This window comes from Plutella xylostella, chromosome 5 (genome assembly GCF_932276165.1).
Source record: "Plutella xylostella chromosome 5, ilPluXylo3.1, whole genome shotgun sequence".
NCBI lineage: Eukaryota > Metazoa > Arthropoda > Insecta > Lepidoptera > Plutellidae > Plutella > Plutella xylostella.
In genome coordinates, this window is record NC_063985.1 from 403523 (window position 1) to 427602 (window position 24080).

Sequence of the window (24080 nt, forward strand, 5' to 3'; positions counted from 1 at the left end):
AACATTATAAATGCGAAAGTTTCTGAGTATGTGTGTGTGTATGTTAGTTACTTATTAATGTCAAAACGGCTGAGCCGATTTTAATGAAATATGGTTTGGAGCTAGCTGACACACTGGATACATACAGGCAGCAGGACACATTAGGCTACTTTTATTCACTGGTAAACTTTTTAAGGCGAAGCGAGTATTATGTACCTACTTAGAACATTCTTAGTTTTTAATTAGTTAAGTTATTTGACATATAAGTGTACCCTACAATCCGAAGAAGAATTTACTATGAAATAAATATTTAAATGTTAAGCATTAGTAACACAATAAAAACACTAATAACTAACGACGGTACAGTAGTGGACGTAAAATGCAACTTTTCAGGTCAAATTTGAATCTTAGGATGCAGTAGTGAGTATATTTGTGGAAGTCTTATCTTATTATGTACAACAGTTACTCCGCTACTGTACACTATTATTTTAAAAACAAAATCAACCCTCTAACCCGAGATCAGGGTTGGCTTTCGTAAGCAAATCCTTTCCTTACAAACTCACTCAAAATCGGACTTTATAGCTGAGGAGTACGAGTAATGTTGGTTTAACCTAATTCGTTAGTTATTCCAAGTTCTGTAAATGTATTTTCCATTTTGAAATATCTTGCGTTCACAGCAGATGCATATGGCAGCTATTTTTCGTTTTCAAGTTTTGCTGCTGAGGATTTATGCTCGTTTATTTGAAACTTTATGCTACTATTTGTAGTTTTTTTTCGAATGCTTACATGAAAAATGCTATTATGCTTATTTAAATGCTATACGATAGCCTTTGTTTATTTTTAATATGCTCCCAAGCATTTACATAATCGCTTCTCTAACCCAGGTATCGAATCTTAGTGATCATGTTCATCGCATGATGACGTTGTCATTTGTTCACATTACCAATCCTCAGTAGGGTACTTGCATCAATATTTCATTAATTTTGAAATTATGACTTTCTACTTAGCATATAATAATTATAAGGCTAATAACATTAACATTTCCGTAATAATTATCGTTCCATGGGGCGGTAACTCTTGAACTCACAACGTGTGCACAACAGTCGTGTAGTAAATAAAGTCGTTAATGTCACAATGATCATTTATGATGTTCACCGCAATTAATGCCACCACATAATTACATTTGTACCGCAAGTTACACACACACACACACATCTCTACCCGCCCAGACATACTTACACACAAGGGCACACACACATAAAGGATTTCCGGTGTGTTAGTTGTTACAACTGTGTTTTATTAGATTCTTAAATAAGCAAGGATAACAGTGATCCTACTTATCAGTAGATCTTGTATGGTCAGGTAAATAAATAATTCATTAATAACATTCATAAACAAAGCAAAAATAATCTAAGTTTCAAATACTATTATTAGAAATTGGCCAATTTTGCTCCGGGGTAAACTTCTATGGGGTGAATTTGAAAATTAATTTTATAAGACATCGCCGGAACGAGTTTCCTACTTGTTCTGGTTTGATGACTTGACTTAAATATTTCATGAAATTAATACCAAGTTGGCGCTGTATCGGCGTTTCCGATTGTTACCGACAAGCGAGGTAATTGAATTCATCAAAGGAGTAGAACTAAATTGTTCTCATCTCCTTTTTAAACATCAGTATGTACCTAGATAATAATTATAGTTCTGGATTTATGCTTTGAACTTCCTACGTAGATAAATACCTACTATCGTGTGAACGTGCTACGATGGTGCTACGAACTTGCTACAATGTGCTACGAGCTTGCTACAAATACGCTACGAACTCGCTACAAAGATGCTACGAACTATGTTAAAAAATATATTTATCTCGCAGATCAAGAACGTATTTTGGATAAACATACAATTTTGGACGCACCCTATGCATACTTTGTGACGTTTTCCGCCAAAAAATAATAAATATTTGATTAGCAATTCTTTGGAGAGATCAATATGCTCGTGAAAGGAGATGGCATTATCTCGTGGAGTCATATTGGCATATTCACGGCATCTGCTGCCGCAGGCTCAGAGAATAGCCTACTTCATATATGCTATCAATATGGACTCACTCAGAACGTAAATATGAATAACGGTTTCACCACAAAAACATGGAGTAAGAAACGTCTCATTATTGTATCAAATGCCTAAACGCTACTCTATAATGTTCTGTTGAACACGGGCGCGGCGGTAATACGATATTGCTAATAATAATTAGTCCGGAAGTTTTAACATAATTATGAATGTAAATTGCCCAGTGGTCACCTATCAATAAAGTGGTTGTATAGCAGCTGTTCAACCCAATATACTCACAACATAGCTACATTAATGTGACACCAGCGGCAGCGAGCTTGTGCTATAAAACTGCGTTTCGAGTCATTTTGTTAAATTCGATGTAAATTTATGAAGGATTCGCCATAAAACGACAGCAATTCTGCTTTGCATATCAGATGTGTTGCCAAAACGGATTTGTGAATAACGCATATTTTACGTTCTGGCGAGTAAAGGGTCCTTTACGGCTGAGGTCGTTGAGTAACGTAATTAAGAATTTATTTAGCATAGTAGGTCGTACGTACCGACGATGTACACACGGCAACGTTAAATGGTTGGCAGGGCACACTAACGTAGGTAGTGTATGTGTGTGTCGGAGACGTCGACGTAATTATTTAGTTCTGGGCAACCCACACACAGATATTGTAAGCATGTAGTTGTGCCAGTGACAATGATTCATTGTTTTTATTATATGAAGCAAAATTTTGCATGATATTGTAATTGATTGAATGGCTCAGTTGGTATGATACAAGACTTACGATAATCGGTATGGTGGTTCAAATCCCACTGAACTTACAATATTCCTTTTTTGTTTTTTTTATAGATTTAATTTATTTTTTAAGATGGTTAATAATAGTATTGTAGTATATACGAATAAAAGCAACACAGAAAGTAAATGAAACAAGTTATTAAGTGTTAAAATTACCAAATTTATTCTTGCCGTAACATAAACATTAAGGATGTTACGTTTTTGTTGTTTTTCGTTTTAAAACATAGTTGTTGTTTATATTAATAAGGAAAATTTTCAATTAGCAGTTTAAAATCATAATAAACATCAGAAAAGGATGGACTGGCTGTTTTACTAAATTAAATAGGCAAGTCATTAGTTATATGAATCAACATGTTAATTAGCTAGAAATAAGATAACTTATTCTAACCTCAGTAACAATAACATCATTAACACATTGGCTTACCCATAATTGTAAATAATGATAAGTATTTAACAAAATAACTAAAATTTTATACAAATGGAAAAATAAAAATTACTGAGCTAACCCCAATAACTATAATTTTCACCACTTTTTCGCCATAATATCTTACGTCCATCCTTGTCTGACTTAAAGAACTTTTCATCACTAAATATCACCACATTGTTGCACCAATCAAAGTTTAAAATACTCAGTCGCAAAACGCACTCTGTTTCGACGATGCTGATCGGCTAGAGCAATTTTCTTCGCCGGCCTCCGACACCGCAACCCAGCAGCACGCAAGTGAACCCGTACGGTTTGTATAGATTATGTGTTGTGGCCGTAGAACGGGTGCTGCAGAACGGATCAGCGCTATGTGCAGCTACGATTTCTCGATGGCGTGGTGATGCATCCGTATAGACGAATACTGTCTACATGTCCCGAATCTGCGTATCGGTGAACCCATAATTGAACAGTTCTCCTCTGCAAACAAAAAAAACAAATACTTAGCTTATACAAATACAAATATTCTAACAGTCAAATAAAATATTTGCAATTCTATGTTACTTACCGTTAAACGTCTTGCGATTTCACTAATTGTAATGTTTTGTTCATATAAATACGATTATCTCCGCCTTTTTGAACATGGTTTCTTGTTGACTTTCCATAGTAACTGCGAAGAGTAATTAATTAAATTGACAAATCGGTTCTACCTTTTTTGGCATAAGATTTTTTTGCCTAATTTCGTATTGCATAGTAACGTTTGGTCAAAGTCTCGTTACGCCGAAAATCGTATGGCATAAATCTCGTTTAGTAAAAAGTTATTTCGCATAACATTGTTTAGCCTAATAATGGTATGGCCAAATCTTGAATAGCCTAATAATGCTATGGCATAGGTTTATACAAAGTAATAATATTCGTTTGGCTTTAACTTTGACGGAGCGTCTCCCTACATAGCGCAAACTGGTGCCTTGTATTGTTTCCGCTGTTTGGAAAACGCTCCGCTCCGCTTCGCTGCGCTCCGCTTTGGTTTTGATGAACATGTGCACCTAACACGCTCCTCCTCGCTTTGCTCGTCGTCGCACCTATTTTTAGGTTTCGATCTCATGGGGTTTGCAATAATTATATTGGTCGTTAACTTTCGATTTTTTGATCATACAATATCGTGATTTTCGGAATGTAGGAAAAAAATACCACAATTTGTACATTTACTACATACTTAATATATTATTTATTAAGATAACATTAGGAGAAACAAGATTATACATAGGTATAGACGAACATAAATTTGAGCAAACGAAACTTAGGTGTTTAAAGATTGTGCCTAAAGAGTTTTAGACGAAACGAGCCTTATGCCACATAAGTCTTGGCAAAGTGATGGTTCGGCCAAAAAAGTTAAGACCATACGAGTTATGCGAAATGAGTTTTGGTCAATAAAGATTATGCCAGATGAGCGGAACCCTGACAAATCACAAAGTGAATCACTTTGCAGACGCAGAGGTGAATTGTCACTAAAACTAAAAACAAATTTCGTTTATTCATATTGTATGAGGGTAGAATGGTTTTAATTCTCAAATGAAGAACGAATCATATATTTTTGGCGAAGAGAAATAGTCGACAGCTATGCAGCTTGTAGTCATTTGTCAGTTTCAAATATATTAATTTTATACTCAACAGCGTTTAAATTAACGCAAAATTTGAAATTAAGTTAAAAAAAGAATAACCTTCCGTGGACTCGAACTCACGACCTATGTTTCATTAGTCTAACATTTTACCAATGAGCTACGAAGTGTATAGACACAGGCGGTGAAATTTTGCTTCACATCAATTTTATAACTATTTCACTAACACTACCGGTTCATATTTTTATGTCACAGCTGGTATACGGGCGTTTGTCTACGCGCAAACTCGTTTGTGCTGTTGTGTGTGTGTGTGGTTTGTTACTGGTGTGTAAACCGATTTCTGCGTTTATGCACACATAGACAACGTTAGTGTGCACACATACACTACGTTAGTGTGCCCTGCCAACCATTCGACGTTGCCGTGTGTACCTACCACAACTCTTTTGATGTGCAACGAAGCGTAATGCTACCTTACTGGATTGCGAAGATAACCATCCACCATAGATCTAGTTACAGCGTCCCACCAAATTATGTCTCGGCTGAGTCTAACAGGTTGTAAGTAACCGACGAACGGAAATGTAATGATAACTGATGATACTCGTATAGCATTATCATTGGTCTTAAGTGACCCTGCTCTGAAATATCCAAACAATCTTTTCCGTCCTCTTATTCAGTCGGCACCCTTAGTAAACAACCTTCTTCTCCCCGCAGTGATCTGGCAGGAGTGGTCAGTGCGCGTGACGTCATCGCGGGCGCAGGCGGGCGCGCCGGCCGTGCTGACGTGCGGCGTGCCCAGCGCGCTGCGCGACCACTGCAGCGTGGCCGCCTGGTACCGCGACGATGCCGTGCTGGTTGCTAGTGCTGATGATCTGGGTAAGAAGGAGAGGAAATAATGGGTAGAGGGAGTAACGAATATAATAGAATACACAGACAAGACGCTGTGCTGGTTGGAAGGGGTAGAATGAATGTGATTTAAATTGAAGACGTTGTGCTTTCTGCACGCCTGGTACCTCTAAAATGGTTTGTAGGTGGCTTATGCTAATTATCTTCGGAATTAACCTTGACTGCTCTCATGATAGCGCAGACATCAGACGAGTACAATCAGTATACCATTTTCACAGGCACGGTTTTCAAGCCCAGCAATGGATCAGTGGTTGACGATAATGTTATTTTCGTAGTTCTACAATCACACATGTTTTTCCCTCCTACAGCTGGTCCAATCCTCCTAGTAGACTCCGGCTGGCGTCTGATCCTCCGCTCAGTGCGGCTAGAGGACGCGCGCGCTCAGTTCGCGTGCTCCGTGCTCGACACACTGACGGGGGAGCGCCGCCGCAGCGCGCCGCTGCAACTGGAAGTTACTCGTGAGTTCTGCTGCCCTGGTACTTTTTACTCACGACAGAAGTAGAGGAGTGCTTGAAGTTTGATATGTGTGCCTTTTAAGTCCTGATATAGTATTAGTTAGTACGTTCTAAGTTGTGTAGGCATACATCATAATGTATTTTTTAGTGAGCCATACTCGTAGTCTGAAAAACATTTATTTCCATGAAATGCTACTATCCATTTCATAGCCACCTGTATCAAATAGGTAAACGTGACACATTCAAATTTAGACGTCTGCTATTCATCTTAAAATTGATCTAACCGATACTCCTTACTCTTCCATGCTATTGCTGCCTGTATTTACCAACCCTTGTATCCCCATCAGCATCATCCGGCCCATCAGCCCCACGCACGCTTCTGCACACGCCGTGGGAGGCGTCCGTGCGCCGCGGCGCCGACACCGTTCTGCCCTGCCTCGTGCACGCCGACCCGCCGCCCGTCGTCACGTGAGTCACTTGCTGCTACTCATGAACTCCTGGTACCTGATACTGGACCATTAAATAGATGGTGGAGTCAGTTTATTAGTCAACTTTCCGGATGCATATTTAACCTAGGGCCCCTTGCATCAACAAATTAAATCTAGATTTAGTGTCAAATGTCGATTTAAGGAACGTCAGTCCATATAAAATTTGACACTAAATCGAGATTTAACACTAAATTAATATGTTTCTGCAAGTGGCCCCTAGATATGTATTCAATTAATATCGACTGTACAGTTTCCATCCAATCCATTTTTAACAAAAATAGCCTGCTGTCCAATTTCCCGTTTGATAGGCAGATCTATATCTGCTGAGTTACAAACAAACTCACAAACATTTCCATTCAGCGTATTGTTTCATCCAATAACTTAAATGGATGCCGACTTATTCGCGTCCATAAGATTATTCGTTTCCTGTGAATTATTACCAATTCTTATGTAGTCCTGGGAAAACACATTTTACTTTGTCAAAGCAAAAACGGGAATGAATAATACCATTATCGTAAAGACGTTTACGAGTCGTTAATGTCTGGGCTCAATAATGAGGATGGGCAGTAACAGGCACTCGCTGTTTATTGCCCAATAATGCTATTGGACTATAAAATTGCTAATGTGTCTTTTGACGAAGTTCTTTGATGTTTGCTGACAAGAGAAGCCTCTTACAGCATAACAATGTATCAAACCATGATTAGATATTATTTAGTAGGACAGACTTTATCTATGGACAATCAAAAGTAAACTATAGAATATATAAATATTATTATTAAACTGTGACTCAGTCAACGCATAGGTATTTTAATTTTAATATGGCTCTTGAAAAAATTCCCTAAATAAGTTTTAAAACTCACACATCTACGTCATAGTATGTAAATTTTGTAATTTTAACTAGGTAGAAATTCAAATGTAGAAAAGGCAGAGTAAGTCGTTAAAATGTAAATAAGGATATTTTTTTACGTTAAAAAATACACGAGTAAGTATATTTTTAGATCCCTATTTTATTTAGCGAGAAAAATATCTACGTTCTGGTAGAATAAACAACAGACAGTAAACATAAAATGGATGATGGAAAAATAAATTACAACGAATTCGAGGAATCTTAGTTACCGGTAATTATTTATTATCAATAATCATGAATTTATAAGGAAAACACTTTCGTTTATATTCTACTATAAAATAATTTAGTACCTATAAGGATTCTGTTAGGTTTGTGCTTTCATCTATCGAATGCCATCGGTAGCATCGAGTCTTCGGTCGTGGCATCGTGCTGCCAGCCTGGTAAACTTTAATACTTGTATTGATACATTTGGATAAAAGACGTGTCCTTCTTTGCCGCACTGATCTTACGTTATTGTTGTATTTATAAGAAAGTTTGAATAGCCTATACTAACTACCTCTAACAAGATACATATTGTATGCATAATATAAATTGTACAGAACACGCTAGGCACTGGATATCTGAGCTATGTACCCGCTGGTCGAGAGCTAAAGACCTGGGGCGCTCCCCCGGGATGTCCTAGCACGAATAGCTCTCAGCCTCGCACTAAACGGATAATTGCTTCAGAACTTAACTTGTTACTTAGTCATGCATCACAGCTATAGATGTTCTGAGAAAATTATTCCTGTTTAATGTCCATTTTAGTGTGTGGAATTTGTAGCGATGTATTTAAATTACATATTTATCGGTGTGATGCTAAGGGAACCTAAGACTATGTTTTTTTTAAAATGAAGAGCGTCTTAAAGGTTCATGCCTCAGATCTAGGCAAAAAACGATTACCCATAAGGAGATATCACAGCAGATGACTTACAAAGACCAAAGGACAGAACACACACTACACACTTTTTCGGATAAGGGTTATAAAAATGTACCAATACATATCAACACAAAACCCTGAGTCCTCCCATCACATACCTAAACATCACATTTGACACATGCAGCGTATACTGAACACGTCGTCTCCAGTGACGTAGAAAGTAATCAAGGCAGCAGTCATTAAGGAGCTAATAGCTGGCTCGGCCGCGCCCGGGGGCTGCTCAGGCGGCTACGAGCGCCGCGGGGGCCGTCAGCGGCCGCGTGTACTACGGACGTGACACGGCCTATAGCGTGGAGGATCATGTTCTTCTTCAGCTTGTAGCGATACACTGCTGGACGTAGGGCTCTCTCTAACTAAGCTGTTGGATGCGGTCTGTAGTTTATAAACGTGTAGGATAATAAGTTAGGAGTATTCATGAGAGCCATTTTTGTGCATAAGCATACATGAGATGGATTGATGAAGATGATCGGTTGAGGCTCAATATACCTCCGTGACACACAAATAACAGCCCTGATAACTTTACCGCGAGATATTTTTTTACCTTTAAGGTTTTCCCGTGGGAATTCAGGGACAAAGAGTACATGATTTATTACAATCTAAGTCTTCTCACCACTTCTTTTTCAGTACCTAACTATTAAAAAAAACATCAAAATCCGTTGCGTAATTTTAAAGATCCTAAGCATATACATATGCATAGATACAGACAGTTGTAAAGCGACTACGCTTCATATACGCTATGAAATCCTGATTGTGTAAACAGTTTAGTCTTATTTTTGTTATCTCGTTTCATGAAGCTCACTGAATAATTAAATACCAACATTTACTAGTACTTCAGCCTAGTTTTTTCAGCCTGGAATATTAACTTATTCAAGCGTTTATTTTACTACCCTTTACGGCGAAAGGAAATTGACTTCGCGCTTGATATGGTTATTTTCTATTTTAAAGCCACTTTGAGAAATATTTTACAGTTGGATTATCAAAGAGTTAAATATATTTTTTCATAACTAACAAAATAAATGGTATACTTTCTATGAAAAATAGTTCCATGAAATTCATGAAAGTACCGAAACATTCATGTTCATTGAAGACAAAAACAATAAGTATCTTTCCCCATTAATATCTCTGCACTTTACTGTATTGGGTCAAATATTCCACCAAAAAAACAAAGAAATTAATCATGAGACAGACAGAGCGACTCGAGCTCTAGTCACAAAAAGCGACCGCCATGACAAATACATTTCCCGTGCTTGGTAAAGTCAAAGACTTATCACTTACGACACTGTGAGTTGAAATATAACTCTTAGTGCGTATGAAATAAGAACGTTAGATATGTGTGGAAGTAGCACACATGTAGTTTTTCACCCCATTAGTCTGTATGTCTCGCAGGAGACGGCTGCTTGAGGCTGACAAATTCGTTCATATATTCTTGTCTCCAACTTGCAGTGGACGCGCGATAAATTGTATTATTGCAAAATATATTTTTTATTTTATTTTAATGTAGATATGTATCGTCAAAAAAAGTTCCACCATTGCCTACACCACAATCAAGAACCTGCAAGTTAGATTCCTTAAAATGTTAGTTGGTAGTAAAACAAAACGAGACTGTAAAGGATGTTACAATAAACTATTTAAACACTGTAAAATACTACCTATACATTGTAATGTTACTTATAGCATTGCGATTAATCACTTTAAAGCGGAAGAATTCATATTTCAAAGCCCAAGTAAAACAAATAAAAGAAGAATAGGTAAAAACTTTATTGAATGCTTTAAACCAACTAATTACTATGGTGAAAGATTATTCAAATACTTAGTGCCGAAATTTTATAACAAGTTGCCAGCGGAGTTTTTCAGATCTACATCCAAAAACATGTTTAAGAATCGTGTGAAAGAATTTTTACTGAACAATTTAGAAACTGTGTAGTTTAATAATAATATGTAATGTACTGTATACTAAAACACCTTTTGTAAATCGAGCATTTTTATTTAAACGTAAGTAAACATAATTGTTAATTGTAATTGTAATTGCCTACATAAGTTGCTATAATATGCATGTACTTATTATAACTTAAGTAGGTACTTGTTTAGTGTAACATAAATGGGAGTATTACCAGCCGATAAACAGCTCAGTTGTTTGGCTGATATTGTAAATATTAGTTTTTAAGGATTATTTTGCTTAAATAAATAAATACAAATACAAATACCTTGGCACTACAAAAAGTGGTATTTTTCATTTTAATTTTTGAGTACACTCTAATATACACTTGGTCCTGAAAACCTATTACACTCATGGTTCTATTGGACCATTGAATATGTATGTCCTCTAGTCATATCAATATCATATTTCAGCCTTAGCTCGGCCAGTTAAGCTTACTCGGAAACTTGGGCCCAAACCATTGATGTTCTAACAGCTAAGCACCCTGTGTTCCTGTGTACATTTACTAAATAAATTTTCCTTGAAAATGAATATGCAGAAGATATTCCGGAATGCATTCAGGATAGCATCAGCCTCACAGTATGACGGGAGCTGCGCCTATTTCTCTGGCCTGCACTATCAGCCTCACAATATGGCCGGGAGTGCGTCTATTTCCCTGGCCTGCACTGTACAGTGTGTGGCTTGAAAAACAAGCGCAGACAAATTAACTGCTCCGTCGCCGAGCAAAGTGTTAAGGCGCCATGCAAGGAAGTGTAATAATGTAAAAAGGAAGTGTCTGAGGAAAAATATTAAGGAGGTGAGACTCCTGAAATGCATTTGCATCCAAATAATCTGTTTATTTTTAGGTATTTATAAAAATATAAGTCTTGATCGTTTTAGGTACGTTTTATTATTATTTATTGTGTTGTATAAAATATTTTCAGTAGACAAGTAGGTAGACTTATGATTTCTTCTGATACATTAGATTAGTTTACAACTATATTATACAGTACGTATAATAATATGATTGTAAACCACTTATACGAGAAATAACAATATTTTTTAAATAACTCTACATAGTATAAATTGACGAGTTTTACCTGTTCATGCTCTTAAAAACGCAGTTCCCCTCCCCCGCTCTTCACTCTTCACCCCCTCGTCCGCATCAACGGCTGCATGAAGCACTCTCGTCCATTTTGCAAAAACATCTCATTCACACCGAGCCATCCTTCAAGCGCAGCTCTACATACACTGGACAGTTAATTTAGACGAACATCTGCGTAGCCACTGCCGCAGTTTCACCCACTAGTGCCGGTCGTAAGGGTTAGGGGGTCGGGGGTAAGGATCGCGTTTATTCGAACATAAACTCATGCATTAAACAAGAGTTAACATAACCTCAATTCAGTCGCTGCCCATTTACACTTTTATATTGGGTTGTCTAGCGCGGCGCGTGCGACAAGCTACGGTAAAAGTTTGTTTCTCAGCTACAGCGATAAATGTAGGCGGGAGAGACAATCTGTGACAAGACTTTTTGTCAAGAACTGTTTTAGCCAAAGGGCAACATAAAGTGTAGGCGGATCTGATCACTTTGATTACAATTAGGTACCTAGTTGTTTTTCTGACTTTATCCTGTTTCGTGGGCTGCTCAATTTTAGCCAATTACTTAATGTTCATTAATATTAAATTTTGTAGATATTTTAAGACTAATCCAACGAGAACTAAACAAAATCTACGGGGTTTCAAATATCAGATACTATAATTGCTTACCTACTCGTATAGGAGAACTCTTCAAAGAGGCAATGTTAAATGTTTCCAGCTAAAGTGAGCCTTGGTGTTGACGTAGCCCGTATAGTAACGCCGTAATAACTATCAAAGTTTTCTCTACTATGTAATGTAAATACAAACTTGTAACATAATTATATTATATACGAGTACCTATATTGTGTTTTTATCATGTACCTACTGTATAAATGGGTTCTAATTTGATTATATTGGAATTTTGTTATTTTAAATACGAACCTACCTATAGTTAGTGTGTAAATAACATTTATGGCCAATTTGCGTTTTGAATGCTCAAAATAACCAGATGGAAACTAAACGCTGCAATTGAGTAAGATAAACCACATTACCACAATGTATTATGTATTGAATGGCTCCACCACTTGCACAGTGAGGCATGAGACGTGGGACGAGGTACGGGCGTCGTGCAGCGCGCACAGAGCACCAGCGTGCATATCGAATTACTGCTACAATCTAATCAGAGTGCCATTCTGAAATAGTGATTCAGTTTCGACTAGGGTTGTCGCAACATAACGAAATATTACATATTACACATTACATATCTGTTTTAACTGCTATTTTTTACCAATACGAAGCGATGATTGGAGGCTAAACTCGTGCCTATGTTGTAATGCAAGTTGTGTTGTTAATAACGTTGCAGTGCCTGTGAAAACTGAATAATATAAAAATAACAATAATACTTGTAACTCCTGCGATTGGAATTGAAACCGACCTAATTAAGGACAGACTGTTCAACCACTGCACTAAACAAAGTCAATCCGATGACATTCATCGTCGAACTAACAATAACAACCTCTCAACTACCTCGTCAGTCATCCCGTCTCCTCTCTCACTCGTACGTTTCAAGTCGAGATACAATTTCACAGATTAGACGAGCAAGTCACGAGGACGTATCAACTGTGAAGAGCTGGTATTCCCAACGCTGACACAATGGCTAATGGTATAGTGGAAGCGATACCGAATGCTTTACTTGCAGTTTCATGTATGAATTAAGAAACAATGTACAAATAATAATAATAAATATTTATTTCAGACCACATAGTCCATAGTAAGTGTTAGTAACAATGAATCTTAATACTAGGTTAGGCTAAATACAAACACAAACACATTAATATATTTATTTACACACCCTATTTTGAAACACTGAGTACTGATCCTACCCTGTTCCAGTTAAGTACTTGGACCCAGTGTCTCAAGATAGGGCCATCCACCCTCTCGGCGATCACCCTCAGGAGGCTGTTGTCGCTGGCCCGCACTCTGCCCAGCAGAGACGCTGTTCGCTTCCGGATAATGGCGTAAAAGTCATCCGTGCGCTCGGCTGCGAACATGCCTGACGCGCTGCAGTAGCGGGGCAGCCCCATCATCATCCTGAAGGTGTTATTATATTGAACGCGCAGGGCGCTGAAAGCCTTCTGAGTATAGTTAGTCCAGAGGCTGCTTGTATACACTGATTGACAATAAGCTTTGAATAAGGTAACCTTCACCTGCTTAGAGCAATACGCAAACCTTCGGACCAACATATTACCACTGATGGCCAACGCCCTGCGTTCTCTTTCCATATCCATATCATCACACAGATTTTCAGTCACATAATGACCTAGATACTTAAAACTTTTTACACGATTCAATTTAGTACCATTAAGAAATAGGTCAGGAACCGTTCTTAACCTTTTTTTACCTACAGCAAAAAACATAAATTCAGATTTTTTAACATTATATGACAATCCGTGACTATTTGCGAATGTTTCACAAACCCCCAACAATTTCCTCAATGCATTGACTGAGGGGCCCAGCAGCACCATATCATCTGCATAACTTATATTGTTAAAACAAATCCCATCTACATGGCATCCGACACCAGTGCGTTTTAGTTCCCCAATCAATGCATTTATATATAGATTAAACAATTTAGGAGAGGTCACCCCTCCCTGTCTCACCCCACATTCCATTTTATAGGAGTCAGACAGTATATCCCCCCATCTCACAAAATTTACCTGTTTGTCGTACCAATACTTGAGCACAGATAAAATATCACTCGGTATAATTCCGTCCAGCTTATTCCACAAAATGTCGTACGACACTAGGTCAAACGCCTTGGAGAGGTCTAGAAAACACGCATAGATAGGTGTATTTCTGTCTAAATAGTACCTCACCGTATGCTTTAGACATAATATCGCGGCCTCCGTGGAAAGAGCTGGGCGGAAGCCAAACTGTGCGTCATTCAACTTAATATATTTATCTAGACAAGAGTCTACTAGGTGATCAAATACCTTCGCGATAACTGTAGCTAACGAAATTGGCCGGTAGTTGCTCTTGTCTGATAGATCACCAGTTCTGTTCTTAACTATTGGCACGACTATAACCTTCACAAGTTCAGGCGGTAGGTATGAATGTACTACACACAACGAAAAGAACAAAGATAATACACGGCACATATGAACACCAGCATACTGCAAGTGCTCAATGCTCAAGCTGTCATGTCCCGGTGATCTGCCTCGATGCATGTTTTTAATTGCACTCTCAACATCCTTCGCCGAGAACCTAACTGGTACATCACCGTCATGAGCTCCAGCACTGAGCACCAGCTTAGACGGGTCGAGAGGAGACTTAACGCTAAAATGTTCTCTAAACAAGTTCGCTATAGCGCCTAGGTCGGACACCCCATCGATGCTCACAGGTCGGCCTGGCTTGATGTTCAGTCTATCAGTGTTTTTCCAGAATTTTTTAAAGTCCTTATTATGCCTCTGAGTGGCCAAAATGTCCATTTTTATTTGTTCCTGGTTTTTCTGGCACCACTTCAACTTAGCTTTAAAAATCCTACGCGATACACACATCTCCTCATAAGCTTTCCCGATACTTGATCTACCAGTACTGTTCCATACTTCAAACTTCACCCGCGCCTCTCTGTGAGCATCCCTGATGTGCCTGTTCCATCCAATAATCGGCGATACTTTTTTATAAGATTTAAGTTTACTGCTACACTTCGACGCTTCACTCAGAATATTCACAATTCTTGCATACAAATCGTCAAGTAGCTGATGATGATGATTGTCAAAACATAGCAATTTGTCACAGCAATTCCTAAGTTGTTCAGGAAGATTTATCGTTCGCAAGTTTTTATTACACTCATTTGCATATAAACTAATTTGTTCCGGGTTTCTTACACCCCAAATTATTTTATTCAGACTGTTATTTACATCTTGAAAATTAATCTTAATGGTACTAATATTACATTGTATCATTAGCGGTAAATGATCAGACCAGAATACATTATATTTTATGCTAACATCCATTATTGAGTTCCAAGCCGATTTGGATACGAGACAATGGTCGAGCCACCGTGTACTGCCACAAGAGTCACTTATGTAGGTATAATTGTCAGAAAACATACCGAGTTTTTCGAAGTCCGCACACAGAAGCTGCAAGTCATCGCAAAAATTTAACATTTCCGAGCAGAATAACTCTTTGGGATGTGAGTTAAAATCACCTAGTAGGTATATATTTTCCACATCACTAGTATTTACTAGGGCCCCCAGCTCACCCATGCACTCGTTAAACTCGGGTAAATTATCGCTACTATCTGTAGGCATGTAAACACTCGCGATTAATAACGATTTATTATTTACTGACACCTTAATAGCCGTGATACGCACACTTCTACACTCCACGACGGACACTGACTCGAACGCACCTTTACGCCAGAGAATACCTACTCCGCCGAACGGTCTCCCTCTCAGTAGACCAGCCGAAGTATCCACCGCAGACTTGCCGGTATATTCGAAGTCTTCATGAATCGTTCCAAGGAAAGGTATATCATACGGTAAAAGCCAATGTTCCTGAATAGCAATGACGTCACATATGTCACACAGATTTTTGACACACTGTACTGACCTTTTAACAGATTTACAGTTGTAACTTATTAAATTAATCGTGTCTTTGCTCATCGCCATTTTTATTTGATGGTTTTTTATCCTCCGAGTCTTTCCTGTTTTTGTTGAAAACAATATATCTCCGAAATAGGATTCCACTTGGCCACAAATTGTCGTCTTCAAAAAGATTTAACTTACTCTTCGATACATACATTTTATATGAGTCATAATCTTTTTCTTCTTTCATTATTACCTTCTCCAGTGTTACCTGGGCACCGGTTTTATTCATTATATAATTCGAAATATCCTCGACTTTCGTCTCTTTTGAGACATTATATATATATAAAGGTATCTTAACATCCGCTGCCTTAAAAGTTGAGCTTCCAGAGACTTGAGCTCGTCCCTCTCTTGCTTGAAAGCGGGCGTTAGTCTTCTTTCGATGTCTAGTGACCGTTACCCAATCAGACTCCAGATTACAATCCTCCTTATTGTTCGCGTCAGCTGGCATTGAGGCCCACCGCGGTTTCGCCACTGTCCGGTTCGCAACAGCGCCAGCGGTGGCCGTGCGGGCCTCCACGCGCTTCGATTCACCATGCGTGTGAGTGAGACGGCTATTCTGATTAGTAGTAGCCGTTACGCTTGCGTATGAGCAGGACGGCTTATTCGAATCTGTTGGTTTGCCGACATCGCTCTTATCGGCTTTCTCGGGGGTAGAATATAAAGTGCCGTGTAGTAGGCCCATCGGGCCGCTATTGCACTCGAAGCTGTCTTGCATGCAAAAAGCTCCTCTGTGGGTATTCACATACAGGTCATTTTTGACCGTAGATGGAATCGTCGTCGACTTTTTGAGATTCTCGATTTCCAATTTCAAATCTTGCAACTCGTTAACGGTGGCATATTGGACATCAGATGCATAGAATTCCTGGATGTTTCTAAGCTCCTTTTGTATTACAACAATGTCCTTCAAGAGTCTAGTCACGTCTACATGGTCAAAACTTACAGGTGGAAGTTTTAGTAGGTCTCGAGCAACAAATATGGGCATCTCCTCTGGGGGTGTTTGTTGGAAGAGATCTATGATATCCTCCAGCTCCCGACGGTTCTTGCCAGCTTTCCTCCGCCTTATTCCTGTCTTAGAGACAGAATCAAACAGGAGCTTCTTTGCTTCCGCGACATCTTCCTCCGGGAAGGAAGTAGCACAAACACGCAACAAACTCTCTTCATCCATCACGTCCAGCTTATTTTGAATAAAAGCTAGGATTTCACATATCACAATGTTACAGTTACTACATTTTAGCACTTGGGAAGTCATTGTTACGCACACGTAGGTTCAGTGACCTCACGCGTCAGCTGATCGCGCGCGACTGAGCAAAGCACCATAAGTTTCAGTTTAGGTAAAATGATGCGGTTTATTTTGGTGGTTCATAAGGTTAAAATTAGTACCTATCAAAACCACTTGTTTTAATTTCTGAGCTGACTTATAAATTATTTATAACGTATTCCATAAGTGGTATATGTAGTGGAACAGCATGTGTGTCAATGTGTGTCTGTCACTGTGCGAAGACAATTTTTATTAATAACAAGATTAAAGACTCGGCTAACAAATCTAAGGCCATTTGGAATATTATTAATAACGAAACGGGGAAGAATCGAACACGCGAGACTAATTTATCTTTAAAGGTAGGCAATGACATAATAACATCAAATGACGAGGTGGCGAGAGTCTTTGAAGAGTTTTTTACGAACATTCCTTTAGAAACTACTTGCAACCTAGATTCTTCAGCTACATTAGCTGAAACCCTGATGAAGGAGAACGCACCTTCAACCGATAAGGAATTTAAATTCAGATATATTAATACATTAACTATTATAAAAACATTTAAGTCCTTAAATATGAAGAAAACTGAAGACTTGTGGGGAATGTCAGTTAAATTTGTTCTTTCTATTATTAATAAAATCGCCCCAATTTTGGCTAACATTTTTAATAAATGTATCGCTGAAGGTGTGTTCCCAGATCTTATGAAATGGAGTAAAATTATACCTCTGTTCAAGAGTGGGGATATGGAGGACCCTGCAAATTTCAGACCTGTCTCGGTTCTTCCAGTTTTGAGTAAAATATTTGAGAGGGTCATACTCAATCAGATGCTTTTGCATTTCAATGAAGCTCGATTGTTTCATAGCCAGCAGTATGGTTTTACAAAAGGCAAATCAACAACCGATGCCGGTACTGCGTTAATTAAGCACATATTTGACGCCTGGGAAGACCATCACGATGCTATTGGAGTCTTCTGTGATCTGTCGAAGGCGTTTGATTGTGTAGACCATCAGACTTTAATTTCGAAACTGAGATACTATGGAATAGGAGGAAAGGCTTTAGATTGGATAGCTTCATATTTAGACAAGAGGCAACAAAGGGTCGATATTAACAATACTAAATCACAGGGGGCTCATGTAAAGATAGGCGTCCCTCAAGGATCTATTCTAGGACCATTTTTATTCCTCATTTATATTAATGACTTGCCTTTTATGGTTGAAAAATTGACTAATATAGTTTTATTTGCTGACGATACTTCTTTGCTTTTTAAAGTTAAAAGAAGTGAAAATAATTTTTATGAAATTAATTCTATTCTATCTGACATACACGATTGGTTTACCGTAAATAATCTTTTATTGAATTCTAAGAAAACGAAATGTATTAAATTTACACTGCCGAATGTTAGACAATGCGATACTAACATTATTCTAGATGGGAATAAATTGGACCTAGTTAATGATACTGTCTTTCTTGGTATGACTATAGATTCAAAGTTGCAGTGGGGACCTCACATTGCCAAATTGGCTGGAAGGTTGAGCTCCGCAGCTTTTGCTGTAAAGAAAATTAGACAACTGACCGACGTTGAAACCGCCAGATTAGTTTACTTTAGTTATTTCCACAGCTTATTGACGTATGGCATTTTGCTTTGGGGTAGAGCCGCTGATATTGAAACTATATTTGTATTACAGAAAAGAGCCATCCGCTCTATATACAAACTTGGTTCCAGGGATTCATTGAGAGAACTATTTAAAGAAATTAACATCCTTACAGTTCCATGTCAGTTCATTTTTGCCAATTTAATGTATGTACGAAAGAATATTTCCACTTTTGATACAATTGGCAGTAATCATGACATTAATACTAGGAACAAGCATAAGCTGGCTTTTCCAGCGATGCGTCTGGCGAAAGTTAATAAATCGTTTTTAGGGTACTGTATTAGATTTTATTATAAGCTTCCAACAGAAGTTGCTCAAATGCCAGAGAATAAGTTTAAGTGTTACATTAAAGAGAAACTCAGTAAAAAAGCTTATTATAAAATTGATGATTACTTAGAGGACGTTAATGCATGGCTGTGATAAGTAGTTAGCTCTGCTCATATTATTATAATAATTATTATTAAGCTTATATGTATTGTATACCAACTAGTTTTAAGTCTTTTTTTGAAAAGATGGCTCAGGAGTTTCTTGCCTCCGTTCTTCTCCTTAGACAGAAAGAGCCCCCCCTTATCCGAACGGAGAGTAATTTGTAAAAATTGACGTTCATCAGAAAATTTTATATTTGTACGATGAATAAAAAAATTTGACTTTGACAGCATCAGCACCACTTTTGCAACTTCCTGTATTTTAATTTTTCTTGTAGTTGATATTGATTCATATAATTGTTGTATAACCACTAGCCGTAAACTTATATTTGATCTAGCAGCAGACCAGGTACTAGGTCACCAGCACGTCTGGATGTCTCACAAAATTGGTAGTCTTAGATACATCCTATCCTACCCAAGGAACATACGTACTTCTCGAATACCCGTCTCCGTATAACCCTGTAATTTGTCATCTGTCACTTGACGCGGGGGCAGCCCTGACGGCCGAGTGGTAATGGATTTGGGTGAATTATATCCTCAGTCTGAGACGGTGACAGTTTCCATCGTGAAATCGACACTTTGAAGATTTTGGACAATACAATAGATGATGAATCGGCGCTTCGAAAGTGCGATGATGTGCATTGAGGTTAAATTATCGGGTACCGCATTGATATTAATTTTTCTAAAACTATAAATCTACAATATTCAAAATATTAAATTATAACAGTTTTTAATTACTTTGGTTGATTGATTTTATCTCTTGATTTTCACGTCAAAACATCGAATACTACGTTAATCAAAACATAATTACGCTATGAAAAGGAGAATAAAAATCATGATAGATTGGTTCGATCAAACGATTTCCAATTCATTCCGAAATTCAATCAGAAAATTTGTTGTAACAACAACAGCCGGCGGCCGTTCATAACAACCCGATGGATTGGATTAAATTATATCCGGCGAGCAAACAAGCATAATTGAAAACACACAATTCATTCTTTAACTAATGGATACTTCAATGCTTTCGTTTCGGTCAATATCGGTATTGTCTGAAAAGGTGAAATTAATTTAATTAACCGGTGCATTCATGACAAATGGATACGCTTTGTGTATGTATTATGATATAGGTACACAGCTGTGCCCACCGACTGAATTTGTTTGTGGTGAGCATTGTTAAACCTTTGTAAACATTTATGTTTATGTAGGTAATGTTTATGTAAAGAGCCTCTTGACCTAAACCTATCCCAAAGTATCCTTATTTCCAAATTTCAAGAACAGCAACGTTTTTTTATTCGTCGGATAATATTCGTGGTATATAACCTATACCATTAAACTCATCGGGGATATCCAATAAAATTGTAGATCTGTACTGTAAAAGGGGGTCACACCACTCGTCATTTTGAACCACTGTAGTTTTAGATTCATAAACAAGACCCATTGAGTAAACATGAGGGTACTAAGTGCTAAGTTTCGTTTATACTGCGGCATAACTCTTTATTTTATAATACGGTAGTAAGATGTACGGTACGAAGTAATTAAGTTTTATAACTAGTTGAGCCGGAAACTTCTAACGGCAGAAGGCTTTGGAGGATAATGTGTAAACCGCAACTAGAATTTATTAGTTTGTTACGCACTTGAATTAAGATATTACGAGTACGTAAGATTAGGCTGGCGTCAAGCTTGTGCGAAACTAGGTAAATGTAATCGCTCTAATAACCAATCAAAATGTAATACTGAAAAATTATCTAAATTGTTGTGATACTGAACTAAAATACATAACATAATAAAGAGTAATTGTATCTTATCTTATGTTTACTTCTTTAATGAAAGAAGGATAGAATCGGTTTTTGGCTTATGTCCTAGGAAAATATACATATCTTTCTTCATACCTTAGGTTTCCTAAACATTTGCGGTGCTTTCACTGCCAAACTTTGTGTTTTGTGAAATATTTTTCCTTACACAATATTATGCTGTTTGTACAGAAATGTTGCATTTCACGTCTAGATATTTGAAGCAACAATACTATCTCACAACTGCACTGTCTGAGATTTGCCAGATTGTAGAAGCTGGGTCATGAAAGAAAATAAAATTTCTTTGCCGATTGTTTTTCATAAATGAGATTTTTTTACAGGTTTTTATGTGATAATTATGTACTCGATGTTATATACATCAAGCTTTTTTAAATTAGGTTTTTACTATTTTCCGTACCGCACCTTGATTATAATTATGTTCAATTTGACATAGAAAAACTTTGTAGGTACCTATATCACTAAACTAAACTTTGTACCTAGTGTGCGGCTGCACTGAATACATCTCCCATAGGTCTAAAATAATTTTATTATTATTCACCGACAACTTCCACATAAAAACTCAATAACATCAATCACCCCAATTTCCTCATCAAATTCAAATGTGGAACTCCATCAGCCGAGCCTCCCGCCTCCCGGAGTGCTTCCTGCAGCCACCGCCGCTGCCGCCGCCGTCAACCAACGTCACTTCCGGTCGTTAGGCTGCAGACGCTGCGTCACTTCCGGCGACTAGACCGCACAGTTTGCCGACGCTCGCTGCCTGCCTGGGCTAAGTGGGCCACTCTAGCATGCGATAAATGAAGTTTTAGAAGGCTACTGCGCTAACCACAACTCTAACTCATTGCATTAGACACACCGTTTACACTATACCTGAGGCTCGTTCATTTTCGGTTAAGCTAGAGTAACTGCCGGTGCCTAGTTCCACTTGATTGCAATCATAAAACCGCTGACGTTATTATCTCAACTATTTGCTGCTTGTTTAATTCGAACCAGCCAGTAGATACGAGCCAACTTTCAAATACCCAATTCTATAAATATACCCAGTTGAATGTATTTTTATAGCGTTATTGAGTGTGATCGGTATTCCTCGACACCCACCATCAGCCGTATCCCGTACTGTGTCAGCTCATAGTCATAAATATGAAAATCCGTCAGCTCCGGCGTGATTGATCGACGATCGTCTGTAATGTGGTGAAATGACACACTCATTCCTTTATCCACGAATCTTGAATGTATACCTACTGGGATAACTGTAAGTAACTTGACCAAAAAAATGGCGACACTATTACATGTGAGACGAAAATAGATTATTTTTACGTTCATACTTCATACTATGTATATGCTCAAAATAAATTACGCATAACAATCAGCCAATAGAACAACAGTGCAAAGCTACAAGTTTCGTACAAACCATTCATTTACCTACGGCTCACCTCACTATTTACGTACATGCAGACATTAAACTGCCTCTAACATTATGGCGCGGGTGCGTTATATTAAGTTACGAGTATGTTCTGCCTCGTACTACAAATTGTATTACAAGCTAAAGGTCGTATTATAATTAAATTCTTCAGATCAAAAGGGATGCTGTTCAATAGGCAATTTCTCCCACAAGAAAAGGAAAACATTTCGTTGGAATAAATCCCCGACAAATTGAATTAAGCACCTTTTCCTAACCGAGTGCCGGGGCGTCTATTCTCACACAGTTTTTGTCGATATTGACCTTTTGTTACGATGCTGTAAAAACGATGTAACATTTACGCACCACAACTTTATCCAACACACTCCACATTATTACCTTCAGGTCGGTAGTTCACTGATAAATTTTCGAACACGTATAACAAAACAACATCTCGCCATCGATCGCTGCTAAGATGGCTCAGCCGCAAGTGCTAACTGGCAGTATTTCCCTCGGGGACCCACGCGCCTCCATTACCCAACACCTGATAACTAGTTAGCGGAGGAGCAGCGGGCACGTACAGCATCACGTGAGCACCCGCCGCCGCCGCGGCACCGCGGTGAGCCAAGCGGGTTGCCTTCTCTCTCGCCTGGTCCCCTGGTACCCGGTATAGGTTTAACAGTTTGGCGTACATTGGTGGAATCCAAAAGAGGAAGCTGTATTTTAGTCAGACCGAAATGGCGACTTTAGGTTGTAGAATTCATATTAATATGTAGGTACTTACAGTAAAAAAAATACAAGGCAACTAATCATCAGTAACCCAACAGCAGGTGAAAGATAGATGAGCTGAAGAATTTAATCAATAAGTACCTACAGTTTGCGCGTGTCTATCGGTTAAAGTTTATCGAACTAAATATTACATAATAATTATAATCCAAATATCATTCAAATTTAGTTATCTATGCTGAGTTCAGAGGTTTACGTGTGTATGTGTTTGCGTATAGTAACATAACCCTCATCAGCATAGTTTAGTAAAACTTAGGATGTTATAAATAATTAATGCGAACCTGGCCAATAGCTCCCCATTTACCAAATTTCATTTTGTGGGCTCCTTTGCTCATCTACCCGTGTTACTCTAATGTGAAACCGACCCTTACACGTAAACAGTTGATAGTTTCAAACAATAAAATTCGAGGAATTCTAAACTTTTCTATTTGTTAATTAACCTGAAGTAAATTATGAACATTGTTTGTTGTAGCATGTATTATTGTTTCGCAGAATACGCAGAGTAGAGAGTTTAGTTTGAACTGGAGGTCACTCTCTAAATCGACAAGCGAAAATCGGCACTGCATTTGTTT

The 24080-nt window shown here is 38.1% G+C and overlaps 1 protein-coding gene across 1 annotated transcript in view; it reads left to right on the forward strand.

Moving 5' to 3' along the window:
* Positions 1-6700, forward strand: part of LOC105390527 (Down syndrome cell adhesion molecule-like protein Dscam2) — a 79308-nt gene extending 72608 nt beyond the window's left edge. The window contains exons 5-7 of the mRNA XM_048633169.1: positions 5582-5743; positions 6082-6231; positions 6576-6700. Of these exons, the coding sequence (XP_048489126.1) occupies positions 5582-5743; positions 6082-6231; positions 6576-6700 (437 nt within the window). The remainder of the gene's footprint in view (positions 1-5581; positions 5744-6081; positions 6232-6575) is intronic.
* Positions 6701-24080: the final 17380 nt, after the last annotated feature.